This window comes from Glossina fuscipes, unplaced genomic scaffold (genome assembly GCF_014805625.2).
Source record: "Glossina fuscipes isolate IAEA_lab_2018 unplaced genomic scaffold, Yale_Gfus_2 0, whole genome shotgun sequence".
Lineage (NCBI taxonomy): Eukaryota > Metazoa > Arthropoda > Insecta > Diptera > Glossinidae > Glossina > Glossina fuscipes.
Window position 1 is genome coordinate 35,108,747 of NW_023998414.1, and position 17,182 is coordinate 35,125,928.

Genomic DNA, 17,182 nt, shown 5'->3' on the forward strand with positions numbered 1-17,182 from the left:
TTTTTTTGTTAAGATTTTATGTAACGTTTTGGGTAAAATAGTATACAATTACGATTCTTGTAACACGATATTCGCACGATGTGGGTAATTATTAATTATTCATTATTAAAGAACATGAGGCGAATTGGATCTATGCGTTAAATGAAGCTATCCAAGCTAATGACAATAATGTGACTTGATTATCTTAGAAATCGGAAAAGTAAAAGAAAATTTTCGATTCGAATATTCTTCTTAACTCATTGTCGCCTTCGTCGTAAGTTTTCACGTACAAAGGCGAATGAGATTTTATTGAATTGTCCCATAACACATGGGATGCCGACGACACTTTAAACAAGAATTTAATTTTATTTATGGATTTATTTATAGTCGATAATCATACGGTTTTATGCACAGCCATACAGGACTGTGTGTGCATATACTTAGCATATACATATAATTGAATTTAGCAGATACATTAAGAGAAACGTGCTATTGTAGTCAATCAATACTAAGATAGTTTCAAGTTGTTCGTTTTTCCTCTTTTTCTTTTGCTTTTGCTTTTTTTCATTTTGTTTTTCTAACGTTGTTCTTGTTATTGTTGTTGTTGTTGTTGTTGTTGTTGTCTTGAATTGTAATTAAAACCATTGAAAATTTTCATCTTAGGATGCAAATTCTTGTGAGTATTCATTCCTCTTGTAGTTTTTGTTTTGTTTTTTTTTTGTTTTTAGTTTTGTTTTCTTTTAAATGGCATTTAAGTTTTAAAAGTAAATTAAAAAATAATTTAAAGAATTAATAAAGAAAATAAAATAAACAAAAACAAAAGGGTCATCCGTCATCATTATCAAAGTCAAGTCATCAGTTTGAAGTCATACGAATTAATAATTACAGCAAAACGATAAGTAAAAAAATCAATTGCTTCCATATCATTGTAAAAATAATAATAAGAGAACAATCCGTTTGAGAGGTGCAACTACTGTTACTCTATGCTTTGCTTTTTTGTTATTTGTCTCACTGATTTCTTTTTACTTTTTTTTTTCCATTTTATTTTTCTTTTTTTTGTTCTTTTTTTTTTTCATGATAACTTTTGTTAAAATAATCACTTGTTCTTTTATTTGTTTTCATCATTCCTTCGGGTCTCCGTCTCCTTTATTCTTTTCGAATAGCGAATTGTGTTGCATATGCGTACGTCAAGTCCAAGTAAATTTTATACAGCGCTTGCTTTAGGAAAATCCTGATTGGACACACTCAAGGCAATCTTCTTCGCTGAAGGGGCACCGCTGCCGCTGCCGCCGCCGCCGCTGCCACCGCCAACGGCGCCAACACCACCAACACCACCACCGTCTAGTAACTCAGTATTTAAATTAACCTAAAAAGATACAATTAATAGGGAGTAAGAAATGAAATGAAGCATGTAGAGGCATAGAAGAAGAATTTGCCAAGTTTTCATTTACCTCCATAATTTCGTCATCGTCTTTCACAATATTGACATTAGCTATTTCTGACTTTCGTTCCTCAATGCTGGTAGTTGTGGTGGTCGATTTAGAGCAATTAGCTGTTTCGCTTGAGGTGGTATTATCTGAATCGTCGGCCAATATATTAGGTACGTCTTTCTTTTTAGTTGACTGAGTTTGCGATTGTTGTTGTTCATCTTTTTTAATAGCATTGGCAGCATCATTTGATAAATTGGTACTAGTTGATGCACCGCTGGCACCGCTGTTCGATGAGCTTGAAGAAGGTACTGTTGCAGTGGACGCTTCCTTTTCTGCTTCATATTTCTTTAAAATCTGATCCAAATTGTAACGGCGACGATTATTCATAAAAAATGTACGAACGTTCGCTTCAGTTTTAGTACCAATTGTCTCAGCAATAGTCTAAAGTATATTATATGTTATTATATTTACTTCAAGGTCATTATAAATTGAATTGAATGCAAAAATTTACCTGAAAGTCTTTACCGTACTTTCGTACACCCTGAACGGCAAGCAATAGTTCATCGTTTGTCCAGCGCCCGTTAATGCGATTAGTATTCTCGCTAGGGCGTATATCCTCTAGATTATCAGAGTTCTTACGTTTAAGAGCCGAAATCTGTTGCTTATTTAGTTGAACCTAGAAACAACACACACACATGTACGCTTTTCTACGACATTAAAGCGATAAAATCTACATAAATCAACAGATTGCCAAAATATTTATATAGGCAGCAACAACAATCAATAAAAACTAATGTACGCAATGACTAAAAGGCCTGCGCTTCACTTCTTTCTTCCTTTTATTTATTTATTTATTTATTTATTAATTTTTGTTTTTGATTTTGCTTTTTAATATAACTAAAAAGTGCCTCAAGATGCGCGGAGCCCGCGATTTGCATTTACGACATGTATAACATCACTGAGCTTGATTTTAAAGTTAAATCAATCTTACGAATAACTTCGGAATGTTAATACCGCTTACCGACAAAAAGGGAAGATGTTTATAATGTCAGCGGATATGATGTAATAGTCAAAAGATATAGTTAACAAATACTATACTATATTATATCGCTTATTCCTCGTACAGAACCGTATGAAGCTATCACTCAATTTCATCCTTTATCAAATTTATATACTATTGTTACTCAAGCAAAAAATTTTTGCAAAACATTGTTTTACAATGTCTGTGTGGGGTGGGGGGACGGGGGGGGGGGGGGGGCCTTTGGGTAATACAAATCATTCCTTGCCGTTTTTAAAACATTATAAAAAATATTTAACAAAAAATTTTAATTGTTTCATGGGGGGGGGGGGGGGTTGTCTTTGGGTAATACTTCCACGCTGGCCGAAGACTGTTAACGCTGTTACTATAGGGCGATGTATGAGAGCAATATCGCAAGTACCTGTATTAGAGAAGGAAACGTACTCAGTATTCGGGCCGGCCTTCTCTTACTTAGATAACACTATAAATATACGATTTTACGGACTTACGGAAGACAAGAATTATTTATTAGTTATTATTATTTCAATCGGTAAAATATTGACGATCAATAAAGTATTGATAAAACAGAGTGAAGTGTACGCGCAAAGGGCAGTTCCGCCGCATTTGCAGCTTGTAACAAGAAGTGAGAATCTCTCTCTCTCTCTCTCTCTCTCTCTCTCTCTCAATCTCTTTCCCTTTATTTTGATGGAAACCCCTTAGTTATGTAATCATTTTGTCCGGCTTTACACATACTATGCATAGTCAATCCCGATCTCGTGCTATATTTACTTCATAGATTTTCATGATCTTCTACAATCGCAATAATCAAAATTTATGATTGGCTAATAAAAATTCACGATCATCATTCACTTTTTAATTTGTGAAATGAAGAATCTCCGGTGAAGTTGTTAGAAAGTGACCGATGCTTATATATAATTTCAATTCGATTTCTTTACCATCCTTAGTCGCATTTATTATTTCGATTAATTTCGAAAACAAAATTTAGATTAAAGTAACATTATAACGATATACACTTTAAAAGAAACCGTACGAACTATTCTCTTGAACACAGGAACTTATCCATGTATTGCTCTCGTAATGATTGAAACTATTTGTGAATAGCAAGCTTTTTAAAAAATTACTGCAATCTTTACTTCACATTCCCCTAAAAATCTCTTAATAATTGCCTAGCGTTATATGAAATATTTATGAACTGCTCGTTAACGACGATATGAGTATTGTTAGCATTAAAAAAGAAAACAAAGCATAATTAAAATGAAAGAAAAATGTATAAAATTAATTAACATAAAATTGTAACAAAAACATATAACATAAAAGAACTAAGGCGAAATAATTGCGATCAAGTTAAATGACAAATAAAAATACAATGAAAGAAGACGAAGAAAAAAAAAAAAAAAAAAAGATTTTGCAAAATAACGATTCTTACTTGGCTCAATAATGAGACAATTTCGCGATCGACATTTGCCAGCAATTCGTCTTGATTGTCATTAGCGCTGGCCAAAGCGACAATGTCATCATGATTGATGTACATGCCACGCGGCGGCTTACGTTTATGGCGTTCGGCGTTGCGGTCACGTGATCTTTTACCAAAATAAGGTCCCGAAGTGGGACGCTTATTGCCCGTCCGCCTAAATCGAAACGGAATTGGAAACCATGTTTGCATTTCAATGTAATATTATCAGTGTATCAATGACATATGTACATAAAAGAGAACAAAGACACACAAGAAATTAAAACACACAAAACAAAAAACTAATAAGAATCCGCTAAAATACCTCCAATGATGATGGCAACTGGAACACAATTTGCCATGTGGCGAAGAGTTCAGCACATTACAGACAACACCACAATTTGAGCAACAGCCCCCAGCACCGCCACTAGCGCCTACGGACGACGCTTTGACAGTACTGTTGGCGGTTATTGTTAAATTGCTTCCGCCAGTGCCATTGCAATTGATGACGGCATCAGCATTTGAAAGGCTTGGCGTATATTGTGGTTGCTGTTGTTGCTGTTGTCTATTGTTGTTGTTAGCGGTATTTGAATTCGCGCTATCAATATCTGGACCTTCACTTAAGGGAACATTCAATTCGGGAGGGAAGACTGAGATGCCTGTCAATTTTGAGGTAGTGGAAGTAGAGTTTGTCTGATCTTGTAAGGCGGCCATTAGGCACGGCGCCAACAATGTTTGATCCTAAAGTCATAAATGGTGCCAACATTGTCATTGGTCACATTCACGGAAAAGAAACAAAAGAGAGAAATGAGAAACAAAGTAGTAGTAGTAGTAGTAGTAGTAGTTTTAGCAACATATTCAACACATTTACAATTACAACAAAAGACTAATATCGCTTATCCATAAAATTAGTTTCGTTATTCCATGATTTCTTCTTTCGAGTTCGATCAAACAAAATTTATGCTTTCTTTTACTAAACGACAGACAACACCCGGCATTAAAAATGAAAGGGAAAAGAAAAAAAAAAATAAAAAAAAAAAAAACAAAAAACTTGGAATATATATTTATTCAATTCCCATATTGGCCAAGCCGCAACTTTATTTCGATTCTTTCTAATAATAATGTTGTTGTTGTTGTTATTATTATTATCGCTCTTGTTGTTGACAAGTAGAAACGTATTTTGCAAAATAAATTAAACTTATATGTTAAATGAACGAACATTAGACGCGACTTGTCGCTGGTGATAAATGGGATGAACGAAGTGCGAAAGAGAGAGAGAGAGAGAGAGAGAGAGAGAGCAAGTAGTAATTGGCACGTGTGCTTGTTGGAAAGATGTGAAAGCCGCCGTCAACCTTCTAGAGGAAAACAAGGGAAAGTATATGCAAATTTATTAAATTGAATTCTCGAGTTAATCACATGAAAACAACAATATTGCCCAAAGGGAAATGAATAAGATGAGAGACGACAATTTTTAATAAAGAAAAATAAAGCAAATAGTTTTTCAATCGACCAATATAATTTGATATATAATTTCATTGATTCGATATTAATACAGCAGATGACACAATCTTTGATACTCGAAGGATAAAAAAAAAAATAAAAAAATAAAAAAAAAGATAATTTATAAAAATTCAATTTTTTTGCGAAATCATTATCTTTTAAAATATTTAATTTAATTTTTAATTACTTTAAATCGTCATTGCCCTTCACTTCATAGGCTTTAAGATTTATGTAACTCTATTCCTCCGTCTCTACCCGAATATATCTCTTAAAATTAAAACATTAGAGTACATTTAAGTATGAGTAAATCCTTCCTCTGACTAACAAACATATTTGCAAATTGGATAGGTATTTCGAAGCTCGCGAAAAAACTGAATTTAGAATAGCATACAAATCTTGTTGGTTCAAATAATTTCCAAAGTATTTTAAACAGAATGATTATCGAAAATATTAATTTTTCTCATAAAGACCTAGAGAAAGCTTTAAATCATATACAACTGTCCAACTTTTTTTACACGATCTATTTTGCACGATTTTAAAATAACACGGTTTACTAATGTAAGAGAGTATATTTTTTTTTTGCATACATTTTTTGTTCTAGCACGAATCAAAACAAAAAATTATAATTCTAGTTTTGACTATGTCTCACAGAATCGTTATGTATGCGATAACAAACTACAATTGAGGGTAATAAGTCGTCCAGTGTTAGTGACATGAGTTGGGAAATTGATTTTTATTCCCAATTTCAAAATACTTTTTTTCATATTGTACTTATAGACTGAATTTTCACTGTATACTAATTTTGATTTTGATTTGTAATAAAAATGTTTTTTTTTTTTTTTTAAACTAGAATAAGGATTTCATTCTTTTGTTCATAATTTTTTTTGCACGGTTTTCTGGGAAAATATTTGGAGTTTTTGCTTTTTGTACGATTTTTTAAAATTGTGTTATCGGAAGTTGCTTATGTTTTTTACGCACGGATTTCTAAGAAACGCATCTACCGTGTGAAAAAAAAGAAAGAAGAGTTGGGTTGTATTAAAACTAAATGCCCGTCGACAAAAAAACCAGATTAGAAAAAATAGTTTTAATGTTTATTCTTAATATATAATATGGGTCATGGGTCATTAATTATTGATTTGATTAAAATCAGCGGCAGATAGTCTCGTTTACGTAATGCCCCTTTTTAAAATCTATTTTTACATATTCTGAAAAAAAAAAAAAACAATTATCCTTAGCCTATTATGAAGTGAAACAAAAAAAAAAAAAAAAAAACAAAAAAAAATTAAATTAAATTTTACGGACACTGTGCAATTTCACAATACATAACATAAATGCGTCAACGACTACATAATTGCGAATAAGCCGCCTTCCCTCTCACTTTTTTCTTCAAGAAATTATAGAGAATAATATGATTTATAATACAAAATAGATGAGAAAACTATATTATTAAGAAGGCGTGAATCTTGTATATCGATCGGCTGTTTCAAGCAAATATGTGTCACGTACTCCACTAACATTTGTTGCTCACTATGGCCCTAACTAATAATAAAATACCTTTCAGACTAGATTTTCTTTTATATTTATTTTTGAAGTTTAGTTTAGTGCGACTTTTTGGCCACGACTTTCATTTACAAAATTTAATGAAAAAGAAAAAAAAATAAAAAGAAAATATGCATCCGAAGATCCAAGTTTCCATTTCAATTATTGCAACGATCACGAATCTTCAGTCAAAAAGAAATTTATTTGCTTCCTAGTCTTTTAAAAATGGAATGATTAAATTATTAAACACCCATCCCTCTGAATTCCTATATCGTATAATATTATATCGCAATTTAACAACTACACTTGCACAACAATTTTCACTTGCTCATCGTGTTTTTATTGATAGTGTACGCAAGACGCACATGAGTATTCCATCCGATGAAATGTGATGTTAATCGTGAACTCTTAAATACAAGCTTCTATAGCGATGATGAATTGTTATATGACGAAATGAATGAGTAAATAATAATAATAATAATAGTAACAATGAGGACAAAATGGGGAGGAAAAAAAAAATATATATATATATTTATATATATATATATATATATATTTTGTAAAGAAACACATGAATTTTGTTTAATCTTCTCGTAGACAAAATATGTATATTATTTTTTGTTTATTTTTTTTTTTTTTTTTTGTTATTTCTTTTTAACAATCCATAAATATATATATATATATATATATATTTAAATATATTTTTTAAATCTTAATTGGAAAGCAATAAAAAAAAAAAAAAAAAAAAAAAAAGTAAGAATAATGAAACTATCTATAAACAGTCTTCTTCCTAAAATTAAGTATGCGCAAAGCTTTTAAAATTATTTATAAAACTATTTATATATACGTATATGATACATAGATGAGGGGTAAAAGTATGTGTAAGCATTTGTGTATTTAGATAAGTGCAGTAAAAGTAAATTATACAAAACTTTCGTATACATAATCCAATTACTCTATTACCTTGCTTTTTTTTTTCTCTTTTATTTATTTAGTTTTTTTTTTTTTTTAATTTTTTTTTTTCTTTTTTTTTTTTTATGCGATTTTACTATGCTTTACAGAATTTGTACAAATCGTTTTACACATATACCTTTTATAAATACAATGATAATATATTATATAAATACGTAGGAACGCTTCGTTAAAATACCGAAAAAAAACTATATATATTATGAGTGAAACAATGCGAGCTGCAGGGAAGAGATTTTATAAGAAGACCAATATACAACAGAAGAGAAAAGAAATAATTCATCTTAGAAGTAAGCAAAAAGTCTTGGTCTCGTCAAAAACAAATGGTGCCTAGTAACGCTTATTATATATGGTAAGAAAAATATATTTTCCTAATTGCAATCAAGTTGAGAGCATGGCTAATTTAAGTGAACCTTAGGTGATGGTGTCAGCCGTTATTTTTACCGATTTAACTGTGAGGTCACGTGTCTTACATTACAGAGAATTGACGAAAAAGAAAGCAAATCGCAATTAATTTGAAAAGAACTTCAAGGACAACTACAACTGACAACCAAATTATAACGAAATAAAGCCAACAGTAGTAGGCAAAAGAAACACAATGGGTGGACAGTTAACTTAGTTAAGAATGGATTAAATTTAACAGACGGATATCATTTTGTTAATGTTTTAAGAGTGCGAAGTTCTCAGCACTGTTTTCACTTCACTTTCATTTCATATGCGAGAGATATTTCAAAGAGATGTCCTCGATAGGGTCAGGTGCTATATTGATTGGCAATCTATCGAAAAATTATTGCTAGATTTATTTTCTAACTTTGATATAACCGATTATTCCAAGAAGAAGATATATGTAAGCAGAATCTCGGCTTTGCGTATCTCATTATACCCTACACCACTTGTGACACAAGTGTATTTTAAATTGGTACGAATGTATGTAAACGGCCAGAAGGACTTGAACTTGAGTCACCTTGTATTATACCAATTAATTCAGACTGACTTTTCGAATTGCGATCTACGCTTGTTCGTCCGTCTTTCTGTCTTATTGCCTTGTTTTCAATCGGACAGGCTGCGATTTTTAAAATATTTTGTTGAAACTTAATCATCTGATGTCTTTTGGCCCAAAGAGCGCTGTTGAAAAATGTGTCGATCGGATCACTTTTGCAACCGCTTCCCATACTTCCCATCGCTTGTTATGAAAAGTCGCTACATGAAAAACTGCATGGTGATGTAGGGTATTATTTAACGATGCGTCATGAAGCACTTTTTGTTTTTTTTTTTTTTTGCTTAGATGATTACAACGGCTAAAAATCTGCGTACAAACCTATCTCGTTACATGATTTAACAACTCAAATCGCTCAGGAGTAAATATATTTCAAAGGATCTACTTATATGATACACTTATTTACAGCTTTTATAAACGGAATAAAAAATATAAAAAATTTGTGTAAATGTATTATATAAAAAAAAATGCTTTTTTCTTTTTGTGTGTCAATTTGCAACGTATCAGTGTACGTTCCCGGTAACTTTCGCATACGATATATAAAGTCCATTTAAAAATGTATGTGTTAAGCTTCCGGTTCGATTGAGAATTTCAATAGAAGTTGAAGAGACAGACTTTGCTACCCAAAAAAAAAAAAAAAATAAAATATATATTCTTCTATCTTCTGTTTGTAACTAACAAGTAGTTTGAAAAGTTAAAAGTTTTCAGATTCATCTAAATAAATTATAAATTACAATACACTTAATTGCTAATTCTTTTTTAATAGAGTTTCTTTTGTTGTAAAAAAAAAAAAAACAAAAAATAAATAAATACATGTATAAATGGTGCTTTCATGAGGTAAAAATGATTCATTATAATAAAATTAATAGTCATTCGATTAACAATATTTGAACTTTTTAAAATTTTTCTATTTTTTTGAGAATATTTTAAGTAAAATCTTTTGCGGAAACCATCAAAAATGATGTTTTTGTGCGCCATATATATATATATTTTTTTTTTTCTTCAATGCACAAAATTTTTTTTTTTTTTTTTCAAGAAGTATAAGAGAATGCAGACATGACCTCGTTTTCATTGTGAAAATATAATTTAGACAAGCTTACAAAATTTTTAATTATATAAATAAAATAAATTGAACTTCCATCTATAAAGAGAAAGCAGGCATTATTGGATTCGATTCACAACCTATATAACTGTATGCTATTATTTACGCTTGTTATTTACAAAAGGTAAATTTCTATTAGAGCAATAATGATTTCATACATAAATAAGCCGAGTCAAGATGTTATGCTTGTCATATATAAATTTAGCTTACGGCAGCCTCCTCTTCAATTAAAGATCAGAATTTAAAAAAAAATGATGCAAAAAAAAGTCTCCTAATTTTTCCATTTGTTTTTTTTTTTTAAATGAATTATCGCGGCATATGTAGCACGTTCATACACATAAAACGGGGTGGTGCGTTTTTTTACTTCTTACGTAATTACATTAATAACTTATAATCATCTTAGAAAGCAAGTGTGAATGCATGTATTAATAAAGTACACCTGCACGTAAAGCAGAATTGAATTTCAAAAAAAAAATTTTTTTTTTTTTTTGTTTGAAAGAAAATAAATTAAAAAATAAGAGCATATACTTAAACTCATAAAAATAATTTGAAAACGACATTAAACGAACTAAAAATGACTGAAAAATATAAGTCGTTAGTGGAAGAAACCTAACAAATAGATAAAAATAATCCTATAACTAATATAATAAGGAACTAAGAGATTGACTGCATTTAATTCTAACTGATAATTACCTTATCATCATTGTCGGAATCTTCGTTGCTACCATTATCGCTGCCATTGTCTGAAGAGCCCTCTTTGCCGGCTTTGGTTTTCTCCTGGCGATCCATTACACTTTGACGATGTCTTGTCTTCTTCCATGAGTAGTAATATTTTACCAAACTGGCAATTGACTTGTCTGGTAACTGCATCAATTAACATAACATATATACTATTCATTATATGCGCATCTATATATATATCTAACAATTGATATGAAATTTACCATTTGTCGAATGCGATGAAAACTTTTGCCGTGAAATTGAAAAGCTTGCTCGAATAGTACTTTATCTTCCACAGTCCATTCATCGGGAAAAGGTGTAAAATTCGCCAAATCCATAACGGCCCGTTCAAGGTCGTGCTTATGCCAAAACAACATACCCAAAGCTTGCTCCCCATTATAACCGTATTTTTCTTTGGCAACTGATATATATTCTTCAACTATATGGAATTGAAACGAAATAAAATTGCATATTAATAACTAATAGCATACAATATAAATAACTTTCACAATTCGCTTTCATTCAATGAACGTTCCTTATTCGTTCCGCATTAATATCAAATAAAAAAAAAAAAAAAAAAACCAAATTAACAAGCGAGAAAATTTTATTCGTTTCGAAATCTGAGATCGTTTGTACGAGATCCCCTCAAATAATTCTCTGATAAATATTTGCATCAATTATAAAACTGATCTGCGCTATGTTTGGCATATGGAATATGGAAAATTCTTTTTGGTTTTTTCCTCTTTTCGTCTCGCAAACTTGTTTCTATTTAACATCATGCACGATGGGCATTTTTTTTTTATGAATCCCATAACTAACCCATGGATGTTAATCCATAAATGTATGAATTTTTATTTTGAAAATGTAATGAAATTGTACTCAGTCAGTGCACCAACAATGACAACTGAAGACAAATGACAAATGAAGAAATAAACTGTCAAAGATTCTAGTTGCGTTCGTCAACGATAGAATGGTTTTGGTAAAATTAGAATCAAAAATAAAAAAAAAATAAAAATATAAAAAAACTAGACAAACGTTGCTGCACAAAGCGATACGGGATTTTAAACATACAATGCAGATTTATAACGGCACGCATTTAAGGGTTAAGAGGAATCGAATGAAGAACATTTCCATGGAAGACTACAAATTTTCCATCTCAATACTATGCCATTAACAATTTTAACTATAGGCGACACACGTAGCCAATGCTACTGCACCGTATAAAAATATGGTGCTGTTTAAGGACTATATGTGTTTTTCATTGAATCTCTCAAAGGTATATCTACGTATTAGAACTGCGCAGACAGAGAGTCTAGATGTCTGAACACTTTGGAATCCTTTTCACCCTCGTTACGCTATCAGCATCCATTTACACCTACGATCCAATGAATTATTTTTACTTGTGAAACTCAGTTAAAAAAAGAATATAAATACATTTTAAATGTTCGCGTAACTCATGTTGAACACTTATAGCAACCGCGGACGTTCAACATTTACTTTTCTAATTGTTCTTTGAATAAAATATACCAACGACTTTGAAATCTTGAAGTTTGAGTAAAGTAAGCTCTCTGAGTAAGTAAGCTCTTGAGGATGACAAAGAGAATTGGAAATATGATGGACGGTCTATAAGTTGTTGTGTAAAAATCACTACAAAGCTGGAACATGATATCAAAAGCTAATATTAGCCAAATTGATTTCTTGCTCCGTGCCAATGGACGATTCGTTAAAAGGGTTACTACGACTACTACAAACAGCTTTATGCAAAGGACAGAACGAACATTTTTTAAATCGGTTCCAGTAATCGCCCAGTTATATGTTTTTCATACAGTGGTTATTGGTATTTAAGAGGAATTCTCCTTAATATCCTCTTAACCAGCGATTAATTAATCAGCAATCCAGTGGTAATGAAAATGCTTAAGTAAGCGATACAAATGCTACCAGTAGGTCAAGGATGAGTAAAATAGCACACCATCAAAGGCGAATATTTAGGACTTTGTTACGATTTGCTTTTTAGCTGAAATTTAGATCAGTATGTGTTTCGATTTGTAAGCTATTAACAATAAAATTTCGGGAATTTGTCTTTTTTCGAAAAAGGCGTGGTCTCCTAAGTACTAGTTAATGCGAATGCTTACGTTTCTTTTGTAACTTGGCCTGTAAAAAAAGAAATAACAAGTAGTACATAAGCCAAATTTAAACTTCTTACTTTAATTTTTATTTTTTATCTTGAGAATGCGATGCGAGATTAGTACATGTCCATGCTGCACTATTGCGTGTTACGAATTTAAAGACGAAGCAAAAAAGTTAATGATAAATCCAAAAGCTGAAGAAAAAAAATCTCCATTCCAGCTGATCCCAGATACCTTTAATCCATTCATTCGTTAATTATAAAAACATTACTAGACGAGATCGACTCTACGCCGTCTTGGGCAGGAAATCGAAGCAATTGCACATTTTCATACATCTGCCTTAGATTGTAATTTACTGACGAAAGCCGATTAAGGTTTTCAATTGCTTTCTGATATAACCAGACTTCTAGCGAACGTCCAGCAATAATGCGATGTGTATGTACCTCAAATCAATGTCTTGGAATTTTAGAATTCAATCGACGCAGTCGGCATGCAGAAGATTCGTAAACAATATTTGTTTCAGACGAATTATTTTATTCATATATAATCATTCTTTACTACAGAAAAATTCAAACCTACACTTGTTTGCTCGGTTTGAAATCGTATTTAGATGGAGATATGATACCTCTTCTAATATGAAAATGTTAATGAAAATTCATATAACCAATGTAAAGGTACCGAAATATTATAGATTCGCTTATTCTGCGGTTATCAGTTAATGAAGCCGCTTGAAAGGGCTAAGTCTATTTTTATACTGATTATGTCCATTTAATCAAATATTTGCATGGGCTAACAACTTATGTAGGGATGAACGGACATCGATTGTTTCGAGTTTGCGTTTAGAAATATGCGTATGTGGAGGTAGGTGACCGATTGAAGTCAAACGAAAAATAATTGACGAATATATGAAAGTTATTTTCCTTCTAAGAAACAATGCAAACAGATGTTCAGGAAAGCATATGTTTTCCTTTATTCTATGCAAATGCACAGTGAAGTTACAAATTACTCACGCTTTGTGTCAGGAATATCTTTAGTCGGCGACCAAACCAGTAGTGCACGATCATTCAAACATTCGGGTTTTCGTTCGTGCTCAGGTATAAGGGGCGGACAAACGGCCTGATAATCACGGCCCACCCGAATTTTTTCTAAAAACAAAATTGAACAAAAAACAAGATTATGCTTGAAATAGTTGCAAAATAATAAATATACATTTAATTACGCTTACCTTCATATTCGCTTTGCTTGGTCTTCGATTTACCATTTCTTTTAATAGCTGTTGACGTTGATTAAGAAAATGGATGAAATGAAAATAAAATGACATTGGAAAATAAAAATCGAAGAAATTCTTACAATTGTCATCATCAGAACTCGTTTCAGGTGTTCCAGCACCACCAGGGCCTCCGGCCGTGCCACTAGCACTGCCTGAGCTCGCACCGTGGCCGTTCGGACTCGGTCCACGCGAACGCCGTCCGTTTCGCACCAGCTCTGCATTTCGTTCCGCCAAAACCATCGCTAATTCGTTGATGGAACTTTTTATTTTTTTCTATTTGCGACAAGCAATGCAGTTTATAACTTAAATATTCACGTATTTAAATCCTCGCGGACTTCTAAAATGTAATCAATAGAGAACTTGTAATTCGTTGCCTATCTGCGGAGTATATCTATAAATGAATTAAAAAATATTTTAATTTTTATTTAATTTTTACTTTTAAAAAATCTAATAAATATAAACTATCTCTCACGCTTCTCTTAAGCAAATGCTTGTAAAACCCAAACTCTAATCTTAGTAAGCGGAAAATTTAACTACAACGAAAAAAGTCAAATCCATGCATACAAAGCTATTCAGCTAGTCTTGGTAACGCAGCAAGCCAAATTTGCTTAAATGGCACACAGCACACTTAATGCAAACAACCGTAGTTTTATAAAAAAATAACGTCGCATTGCCCATAGAATTTTAAAGCAACTATCTGATAATTGAAAATCATTTCAGAAATATATGTTCGTTCCACATTATATTTTAGAAAAAAAATAAAAAAAAATGTTTTCTTATTTATCAATAATTATTTCAAGCAAATTGTTAATATATATTTCTGGAGATTTTGCACATTTTTTTCTTTTCCATTAATCTTTTTTAGAATATACTTTTCCTGAATGTAAAAATAATACTTGGAAATATTTTAATTTAATTAAAAATTTTGCAAATTAAGAGTTTTCCGTTGTTAAGTCCTTTGAATTTTTCAAATTACTTAGATTAAATTCACGGGAGTTAACGAATAGAACGAACACAAACCGTTGTTTCTCACTTAACACTATAATTGTAATGAATGGGCAGGTAAAAATCCTTAGTGAATGTAGAGCTGTATGATTTTGCTTTTCTCTCTGACTATAATTTGCTGAATTCGAAAGCTGAGGACACTTTAATAAACAACCGTAGTTTGTCTTATTATATGAAATCTTTAATGACTACTTTAAACACAGTGCGGACACGACTGCATTATATTATTTAATATAATATCGATTTATATACTTACCTTCCCTTATAAAAACACTAATTTCATACTTATTATGATTTTATAAACTACAATTTTATTTTTCACTGTCGATTTGTTTCTGCTTGCACTGTTTGAGTTATGCTTATTGACACATTTTGAATTTACGATATCTGAACTATGGATGTGTTTAATGTACAAGTTGATAGTCACGTATTCAGCTCACTCCGTATGTTTCCACGAACTATCTCTAATATTCATTAAACAATAAATTTGCAGTACTTGGATGTGAATAAATACAAAATGTATATATATGATTTTATTTCAATTTAGATTATCTAATCTCTTCATTGTTATCATTTCACTTGAAAAAAAGTTCACATTTATTATAAATACCGTATGATGGGACATGTTTTTTTGTTGTTGACGTAAATTTTGACATTAACATTTAACGTTTTGAATGGAAGAACGAAATGTAAATATTGGGGAACACTGCTTTGCAGGAAGCGTTCTCATAACAAATAGGTCTCAATCGTTATATTACCATAAAAGGTGGTAATTAGTTAAAAGTCTTAAGTCCTCAACACATTGACTGCGTTCGCATTGCTGCATAAGTACAAAAAGCACATAATTAAATAGAACACATAGTTGACATTACTTTATGAGAGCTATATCATATGGTTTGAAAAATCAACCGCACAAGCGCAAAGCTTATAAAGCGAAAAATTGCTTTTATAACATTAGCTACTTTCTTGAAGCAAATTTTTCATATTGCAATGCCGACGGCAATTCGCATTTTGCAATGAATTTTAACAGATTACGTGAGTTATAAAGCTCTTTTAACAGATTACGTGAGTTATAAAGCTCTTTTAACAGATTACATGAGGCATAAAGTTCTTTTAACAGATTTCGTGAGATATAAAGCTGGCGGCTTTGCAAATTAAACGATAGTTGGGCACTCAACCATTTCAGAGCATTTTTGGCAATTTTTTTATTTATTATAAGCGACTCTGTGCTTTGTCTTTCAACAGGGAATTTAGCGAGGGCGTTGTTTAATTTGATAATAAAAAATTATGCCGGTCTAGGCTAACTTGTAAAATAAAATAAATTAAGAAATTTTATAATCGCGAATTTTATCTATTGCGCTGTTCATGTGAATAACCTTTTTCAAACATAGAAGTGTGCCTAAAGAATTTTCAAATTCAACTGGTACGAACTTAATTCAGCTGTTAATCTGAAAAAGACTTTGTAGAATCGAAAGTCAGTTTACGTTACAATTTAATATTTTGTTTACTAGCTTGTATCTAAAGGAATATCAAGTTTTGTAGCGTGGATTTTATTTTGTCGAAAATAGAGAAGTGGTTTCCCTGAATGCTCGTGTTGCTTCTTTTACTTACTTAGGTGCTGATAAGCCGAACAATCATTTATTTCAATATTTTCATGAATCTTAAATGATAATAAAATATAATATTATTTTTTATATTAATTATCGAAACAGTAAATATATTAATTTCCTTTCTGCGACAACTTTACGCCGGTCACATCCTTAAGTTGGTCACAATCTTTTGTGGGAAGAATGGATCGATACTTAGATTATATCTTACACATACACATGCAATAAATTTAACCAGAGAATAAATTCTTTTCTTTTAAAGCGCACTTGAGATTTGAAGCCACTCGGGCGGATAACTTGTAAAATTAAATAAGTTTAGTTGGCGTATTTTCCACAACACTATACATACATCTAGAGGAGATGATAGAAGAGCAAAAGCGATCAACTCAAGGAAGAAGAATCGGAAATAATCAGGAAACCATTAAAAAGAATAACAATTCCTTCTATAT

The 17,182-nt window shown here is 31.4% G+C and overlaps 1 protein-coding gene across 7 annotated transcripts; it reads right to left on the reverse strand.

The window, feature by feature from the left end:
* Positions 1-848: 848 nt before the first annotated feature.
* On the reverse strand, positions 849-15,522 carry LOC119634576 (REST corepressor). 7 transcript variants are annotated; one of them, XM_038028819.1, is made up of 11 exons: positions 15,383-15,520; positions 14,202-14,512; positions 14,077-14,124; positions 13,862-13,996; positions 10,950-11,164; positions 10,699-10,869; positions 4,224-4,639; positions 3,875-4,076; positions 1,921-2,085; positions 1,431-1,850; positions 849-1,345 (listed from the first exon to the last, which is right to left on the reverse strand). In XM_038028819.1, exons 2-11 carry the CDS (start codon positions 14,359-14,361, stop codon positions 1,184-1,186), a joined length of 2,094 nt encoding a protein of 697 aa, XP_037884747.1. In that variant the 5' UTR covers positions 14,362-14,512; positions 15,383-15,520; the 3' UTR covers positions 849-1,183. The 7 variants fall into 7 exon arrangements, with proteins under 7 accessions (XP_037884747.1, XP_037884764.1, XP_037884770.1 ...); XM_038028836.1 differs by lacking the exon at positions 15,383-15,520 and adding an exon at positions 15,142-15,205; XM_038028842.1 differs by lacking the exon at positions 15,383-15,520 and adding an exon at positions 15,098-15,116.
* Positions 15,523-17,182: the final 1,660 nt, after the last annotated feature.